An 8230-nucleotide genomic window follows, 5' to 3' on the forward strand; every position below is an offset into this window, starting at 1 on the left:
AGAAACAGCACACATGCAATCCACCAGGCTCTCCTCAGAATTGTTCAGATTATATCTTGTATCTCACATCTGAATTAGGCTATGAAATTAATATTGGGAGATTGTACCTCAAAGGCCAAGCAGCTCCCCTGCAAACGGCCACCTATGGGAATACCAGCTGGGTTTATGTATGCTTACAAGTACTTAACTTAGAATTAAAGGAAATCAGGCCCTAAAAATGGCCAAGATGGGGTTCTTTGGGTACTCCAGAACAATTTTGAGCATGCAGTTAAAGACAGTAGTTTTTTCGACTTGTGCCCTGCAGAGTCTTCTTGAAAAAACAGTGGTTAAGTGTTTTTCTCTTTTCTACAATTATATTAGCAGGGGAAAATATTTGTAGGGCTAGCTCCTTGGATCCTTTGAACTAGAGAAACTTCTAAATCATTAAAATTTTAGAGAGCTCTCATCTTAGACTACTGTTATCTATTTTAATTGGTATGTGGAAGCACCAAAAGGCTTCAGAATTCCGAAAAAGCCTCATTGAAAGATTTGTTGTGAAAGATTAGCTCAAGATAGTAGAGTAGAAGGATGTGCCCTCATCCCTTCTTATGAGAACATTGGAATCACAGCTAACTGCTGAGCAACCATCAACAAAGAAACACCAGACCCTATCAAAAAAGATACCCTACATCTAAAGACAAAGAGGGGTGAGACAGTAGGAGGAGTGCAAGTGTGATAGAACCAAGTTCCATACCCATCAGGTGCAGAACCCACAGACTGAAGAACAACTGTACCACAGAAATTCTGCCACTGCAATGAAAGTCCTGAGCCCCACATCAGGCAACTCAGTTGGAGGGTCAGGCAACAGGCTAAGGATGCCCCAGAGGGTCTGGCTTTGAAGGCCAGTGGGATTAGATTATAGGACTTCCACAGCACTAGAAGAAACAGAAACTCTACTCTTGAAGGGCACAAACAGGGTCCTTTGTGCACCAGGACCTAGGGGAAAGGAGCAGTGACCCAACAGGAGATTGGGCCAGACCTGCGTGCCAGCATTGGAGGGTCTCTGGCAGAGATGGGAGAGCAGCTGTGGCTCATGGAGGGGACACTGGCATCAACAGTTCTGGAAAGTACCCACTGGCAGGAGACTCCAGAGGCTGCCATTAGCCCCAATAAACAACTTGTAGGTTCCAGTGCTGGGTCATCTCAGGCCAAACAACCAACAGGGAGCAAACACAGCCCCAACCATCAGCCGACAAGAGAATTAAAATTTTACTAAGCTTGGTCATGTCTGATTCTTTGTGACCCCATGGACTATATAGTACATGGAATCCTCCAGGCCAGAATACTGGAGTGGATAGCCATTCCCTTCTCCGGGGATCTTTCCAATCCAGGGATCAAACCCAGGTCTCCCACATTGCAGGTGGATTCTTTACCAGCTGGACCACCAGAAAAGCCCTTTACTGAGCAACAGCCCTGCCCACCACCAGCCCCTACCATCAGGAAGACTGCACAAGTCTCTTAAACAGCCTCATCCACTAGAAGACAGACAGCAGAACTTAGAAGAATTTTCAGCTTGTGAATAAAAATCATAATCACAGAAAGTTAGATAAAGAGAAACAGCAGAGGAGTATGCCCCAGATGAAAGAACAAGACAAAACCCCAGAAAAAAACAACTAAATGAAGTGGAGAAAGGCAACTTTCCAAAAAAAGAATTCAAAGTAATGATATTAAAGATGCTCTAGGATCTCGGAAAAAGAATGGACGCAAGGATTAAGAAGATGCAAGAGATGTCTAACAAAGACCAAGAAGAACTAAAGAACAAAGAGAGATGAACAACATAATGACTAAAATGGAAAATACATTAGAAGGAATCAATAGCAGAATAACTGAGGCAGAAGAACAGATAAGTAACCTGGAAGGCACAGTGGTGAAAATCACTGGTGTGGAACAGAATAAAGAAAAAAGAATGGAAGAAAAAGAAAAGGAAGTGTGACTGTACACACTGCTATACTTAAAATGGATAACCAACAAGGACCTATACAGGGAACTCTGCTCAATATTATGTACAACCTAAATGGGAAAAGAATTTTAAAAAGAATAGATACATGAATATGCATAACTGAATCACTCTGCTGTATATCTGATCAACTATACTCCAATGTAAAAAGAAAAGTTTTTTGTAAAAGGCTAATGAAAGATTCGGAGAAGGCAATGGCACCCCACTCCAGTACTCTTGCCTGGAAAATCCCATGGACGCAGGAGCCTGGTAGGCTGCGGTCCATGGGGTCACTAAGAGTCAGACACGACTGAGCGACTTCACTTTCATGCATTGGAGAAGGAAATGGCAACCCACTCCAGTATTCTTGCCTTGAGAATCCCAGGGACGGGAGAGGCTGGTGGGCTGCTGCCTATGGGGCTGCACAGAGTCAGACATGACTGAAGTGACTTAGCAGCAGCAGCAATGAAAGATTAATGATATAAAAGGTATCTAAAACTTTAACTACTGCTCCCCTCTTTTCTCCTTAATTTGAGTACTTGTTCTAGTAATCTGAATTGCCTTTCTACCCCGAAGACACTATTAAACAGTTACCTTTAGAATTGTGACCAGCTGAGGCTGTAGGTAAGCCTATTTAGACCAAAGGCTGAACCAAGCATCATAATTAAAGAATTTCTTAACCCAGGGAAGATCCTCAAAAGTGTTTATAAATAGACTACCAAAATGAGAGGCCACCAGTCTGACTAAACTAACCAAAGCTGATATTTGAAAGTGAAAGTCATTCAGATGTGTCCGACTCTTTGTGATCCCACAGACTGTAGCCTTCCAGCTTCCTCTGTACATGGACTTCTCCAGGCAAGAATACTGGAGTGGACAGCCATTCCCTTCTCCAGGGGATCTTCCCAACCCAGGGACTAAACCTAGGTCTCCCACACTGCAGGCAGATTCCTTACCATCTGAGCCACCAGGGAAGCCCCTATCCCTTCTCCAGGGGGTCTTCCTGACCCAGGGATTGAACCTGGGTCTATTGCACTGCAGGCTGATTCTTTACCAGCTGAGCTACAAGGGAAGAAGTTAATAGAATTTTTTTTTTTTTTTTTTTGAGTTTTAACCCTAAGGGTTAATTTTTCTAATATAAATTTATTTTAACTGGAGGCTAATTACTTTACAATATTGTATTGGTTTTGCCATACATCAACATGAATCTGCCATGGGTTCCCCATCCTGAACCCCCCTCCCACCTCCCTCCCCATACCATCCCTCTGGGTCATCCCAGTGCACCAGCCCCAAGCATCCTGTATCATGCATCAACTCTGGTCTGGCGATTCATTTCACATATGATATTATACATGTTTCAATGCCATTCTCCCAAATCATCCCACCCTCGCCCTCTCCCACAGAGTCCAAAAGACTGTTTTATACATTTGTGTCTCTTTTGATGTCTCGCATACAGGGTTATCATTACCATCTTTCTAAATTCCATATATATGTGTTAGTATACTGTATTGGTGTTTTTCTTTCTGGTTTACTTCACTCTGTATAATACGCTCCTGTTTCATCCACCTCATTAGAACTGATTCAAATGTATTCTTTTTAATGGCCAAGTAATACTCCATTGTGTATATGTACCACAGCTTTCTTATCCATTATCTGCTGATGGACATTTAGGTTGCTTCCATGTCCTGGCTATTATAAACAGTGCTGTGATGAACATTGGGGTACACGTGTCTCTTTCAATTCTGGTTTCCTCAGTGTGTATGCCCAGCAGTGGGATTGCTGGGTTATAAGGCAGTTCTATTTCCAGTTTTTTAAGGAATCTCCACACTGTTCTCCATAGTGGCTGTACTAGTTTGCATTCCCACCAACAGTGTAAGAGAGTTCCCTTTTCTCCACACCCTCTCCAGCATTTATTGCTTGTAGACTTTTGGATCGCAGCCATTCTGACTGGCATGAAATGGTACCTCATTGTGGTTTTGATTTGCATTTCTCTGATAATGAGTGATGTTGAACACCTTTTCATGTGTTTGTTAGCCATCTGTATGTCTTCTTTGGAGAAATGTCTGTTTAGTTCTTTGGCCCATTTTTTGATTGGGTCGTTTATTTTTCTGGAATTGAGCTGCAGGAGTTGCTTGTATATTTTTGAGATTAATTCTTTGTCAGTTGTTTTATTTGCTATTATTTTCTCCCATTCTGAAGGCTGTCTTTTCACCTTGCTTATAGTTTCCTTTGTTGTGCAGAAGCTTTTAATTTTAATTAAGTCCCATTTGTTTATTTTTGCTTTTATTTCCAATATTCTGGGAGGTGGGTCATAGAGGATCCTGCTGTGATTTATGTCGAAGAGTGTTTTGCTTATGTTCTCCTCTAGGAGTTTTATAGTTTCTGGTCTTACGTTTAGATCTTTAATCCATTTTGAGTTTATTTTTGTGTATGGTGTTAGAAAGTGTTCTAATTTCATTCTTTTGAATCCATACTGGATCTGCTTCTGTAACCTTAATTCCTATTTTGCCACTTTTGTTATTATAGGCACACATAATAGCCTGCCTTGGACTTCCCAGGTGGCACTAAAGTAAAGAACCCACATGCCAATGCAGGAGCTGTAAGAGACATGGGTTCAGTTTCTGGGTTGGGAAGATCCCAGGAGGAGGGCATGGCAACCCACTCCAGTATTCTTGCCTTGAGAATCCCATGGAAAAGGAACCTGGCAGGCTACAGTCCATAGGGCTGCAAAGAGTCAGACATGACTAAAGCGACTTAGCATGCACACACAATGGCCTGCCTCGGGATCCCTGCCTGGCCCCTCCGCCTGACCTTTGGGCTAGGGCGCCTTTGGCTCACAGGGAGATAGCATGACCCTGCCCACCTGTGAAGAGATGTAAGTAAATTAACACATCCCCATGACTGAGGCTTGCCATTCTAAGAGATATTTACAATAACTGAATGGTCTTTTTACTTTGCTTCCTTACCTCCCCCCATCTCTGATCCATAAAAAAACCTGGCATCCAGGCCCCAACAAGATGTTTATTTTGAGGCACTAGCCAGCCATCTTCTCAGTCAGCCGGCTTTATGAACAAAGTCTCTTCTTTGCCCCAACGCCTTGTCTCGAGGATTTACTGGCCCATTGTCCCATGAGCTGAGTGAGCTTGGACTTGAATAACAGAAGGGGAGCTTCTTCCTTAAGCTAGGTGAGAGAAAGTAAAACATTTCAACATAGGTATATGGTATGTCAGCTCTTTGATATCACTGAGGTGGTCATCCGATTCTTTGAAAAAATAAAAACAACTGCCCTTGTTTTATAAATCTAGTCTTTACAGGATCAGAGGTGTAGCTCCAAAAATAATTCAAACCCACCAATTTTAACACTCCAAAAACCTCTCCTATTTGATTGTAAGAGACCTGTAAGTATTGAGGGAAAGGGAGGAGAGAGGGTAGGCAGCAGTCATCCTAGAAGGGACTTGCCTTTCTCCTCCTATACTTTTGAGATGCAAATATTCTACCTGATCTTCTCCAGGAACTCTTATCTCTGCTATCTTTTTAAAATGCAAATTTCAGGAAAAGGTGTAGCAAAAGACTAACAGAAATCTTAAGTACCTTCTCCATAAATATTAGGAGTCTAAGGCAAAGTCTAGCTACTTAAATAGAGTTTCTTGACAAACCTTCCCTAAAATCCTTCTTACTGTTAGATTTTTTTTTTTTTTTTTTTTGCATTATGCATGAACTTGTGCTCAGAGAGAAATGGGGTGCAAGGCAGCCTTATATGCCGGGAAAATGCCGGGACTGGAGTCGTATTAGAAACTTTACTCCTCCTTTACAGAACTCCATGGCTGTGGGCCAAAGCCTAGCCTCTCTGTAGAACAGTAAGGGGAAAGAACAGGGATATGAAAAGAGCAAGAGCCTTTTCCCAGACCCACAGCAAGCCCCTCATTGAGACTGGAGGCCTAGATTTCTGCCCACCCGATCCCCACCTCGTTCTGTACTCCATGGTCATCCTCCCTGGTCTACCCTTACTATACCCCTGTCCCCCATCCTCAAGAACACAACGTTTTTCAGTTTTTTGCCACAAGGTAAGTTAAAAAAAAATGTGGTTTCTTTGTTTAAACAGTTACTCAGTTGGTTTGTCTTTTAGTAACAGACCTCCCCTCCCCCAGCCTCCCACTCAGTCCTGGATGATCACATCATCGTCATCATCGTCGTCGTCCTCCTCCTCCTCCTCTTCACCATCTTCTGGCAGTTCCTCCTCCTCCTCTTCCTCCTCTTCATCTAGACAGACCACCACTTCAGCTGGCTCAGGTAATCGAGAGTCAAACCAATCCAGTACCTGCTGGGTGCTAAGCCTTGATGCCTGACTCAGTTGAGGGATATCACTTTCCCGGAGCTGTTGGTGGGTTGCCCAGTACCACTCCAAGGGTCGTATATCCGGTGGGGGTGGGGGATTTGGCAGAGGCGGTGTCTCAGCCCATTCATTCAAGGAGCGGGTTGAAGGTGGTGGTGTGGGAACTGCTGGATCCTGGAAACTAGAGGCACCAGGTACTGCATTGTCCCGAAACCACTTTAGTTGCCCATGCTTCAAGGCATAGCGTGTGTCACCAAATCACTGAATAATCTCAGGCCGAGGTAAACCAGTGATCTGCTCTAATTTATGGTAATCCTCTCGCCGTGCCCATTGGCACTGTAGAAAAAACGATTTGAGGATAGCCAACTGCTCTTTGGTTTTGCGCTTGGTCTTTCGCTGGCGTTGCATGTCTGGGGAAAGATACTCTGCAGGGCCAACCCTACCTGATGCTGAGTTATGCCTTAGCCCCTGGGGCCAGGCTGGCTCCAGCTGTGGGGGTAGTGCCTGTTCATTGGGTGACAATGGTTGTGGGGCACAGCCCAGTGGCTGAAGGGGCTTAGAGGTGGCAGGAGCTCCATTAGCCAGTCCCTGGAAAGAGGAAGAGGTAGAGGAAGGAGGAGTCACATTAGATGCTGACTCCTTCTTACAACTACTGGCAAGTAATGAGATGGATTGAGGCTTATCCCGAGCACGGGGCTGGTGGACAGCTGTGGCGTGGTTCCAGGAAGCAGTAGCTAGGCTGTGTGACTGGTCGGGACACCTGCCTGCCTGCTCCTTGGAGAGGCCACTGCATTGATGATCCTGCCAAAATTGTGATTGGTGGGGAAATGCCCCACTGCCAGGTACCATCAAGGGCTCCTTTGCTTTCTGGTGACTCAGTGACTCCTCAGGCTCTACCTTCAATCCTTTCATCTGGGTGGGCTCGCTAAGAGTCAGGGGCACTATTCCAAGACCAACTTGTTCCGGAGGTAGCACAGGAGAAGGAGGCATTTCCCCTGGCGGCCGCCTGCAGTCCAGCCCGGGCGGCGGCTCCCAGCCTCGCACCATGGGCCGGGGGGAAAGGGGGAGAAAGGGCAGGGGGCCTCCGGGGTGAGAGTGGGGTTGCTGCCCAGCGCGGCCTGCTCCGAGCCCACCCGCGCGGAAGGCCAGGACCGGGAATGCCCCCCCTCCTCCCCGCCCCCGAGAGCGCGCCTGCTCCAGCGAGTTGGAGGCGGGGCGGATGGGTGGGGTGGGCTCCAGGGGTGGTTACTGTTAGATTTTTATACTCCACTGCCCTGATGATTAAAGATGTTATCTGGTATGAAATTTTAATGAGTACATCAAACTTTCAAAAGGAAATGGCTTATTTCTGCTGAGTCCTTTGGTCTGATTCAATCCATAAAGGAATGCCAAAACAAGGGATAACCTCAGTTATTAATTTCTTTACCACTATTGTGGCAACAACTAATGTAATCAGATGGTGTTCAGTCCATCCTCTAAACATGTAAATGACAACCAAACAGTGAGTACAGCGTAAAGCTGGGGGCAAATCTATTAAATCCATCTGGAGTACCACAAAGGAAAATGTGGGGTGATGGAGAGTTCTCCTACAAATTTGGTTAAGATTTACAAGTAGCGCACTGAGAAATAATTTGGTCAGAAATTTTGTGCATGCCAGGGCAAAACCAATGGTCTTTCAGTTCCTTAACTATCCTCCCCCTACAGACTATATCATCCAGAGGGGTAATAAAGAAGCTAGATTCAAAATGTTACAATGATTTTGTAACAAGGGAGAATAGAATCTGACTCCATGTTGGATATGTTTCTTTTACATTAACCTTTGCTCCCCTAAGGTGACCAAGCAGGAGATATTTTGCAAGACTTACAGACTTTTTACTTTACTTCCTCACCTCCTTCCCCTCTGTTCTATAAGAGCAACTAGTATC

At 44.8% G+C, this 8230-nt stretch overlaps 1 protein-coding gene across 1 annotated transcript; it reads right to left on the minus strand.

Moving 5' to 3' along the window:
* Positions 1-5708: 5708 nt before the first annotated feature.
* LOC109570141 (homeobox and leucine zipper protein Homez-like) lies at positions 5709-7457 on the minus strand. The gene is given in 1 exon segment (XM_019975932.2): positions 5709-7457. A coding segment is annotated over 1 exon segment (1224 nt). The 5' UTR covers positions 7353-7457; the 3' UTR covers positions 5709-6128.
* Positions 7458-8230: the final 773 nt, after the last annotated feature.

This window comes from Bos indicus, chromosome 16, assembly GCF_029378745.1.
Source record: "Bos indicus isolate NIAB-ARS_2022 breed Sahiwal x Tharparkar chromosome 16, NIAB-ARS_B.indTharparkar_mat_pri_1.0, whole genome shotgun sequence".
Classification (NCBI taxonomy): Eukaryota; Metazoa; Chordata; class Mammalia; order Artiodactyla; family Bovidae; genus Bos; species Bos indicus.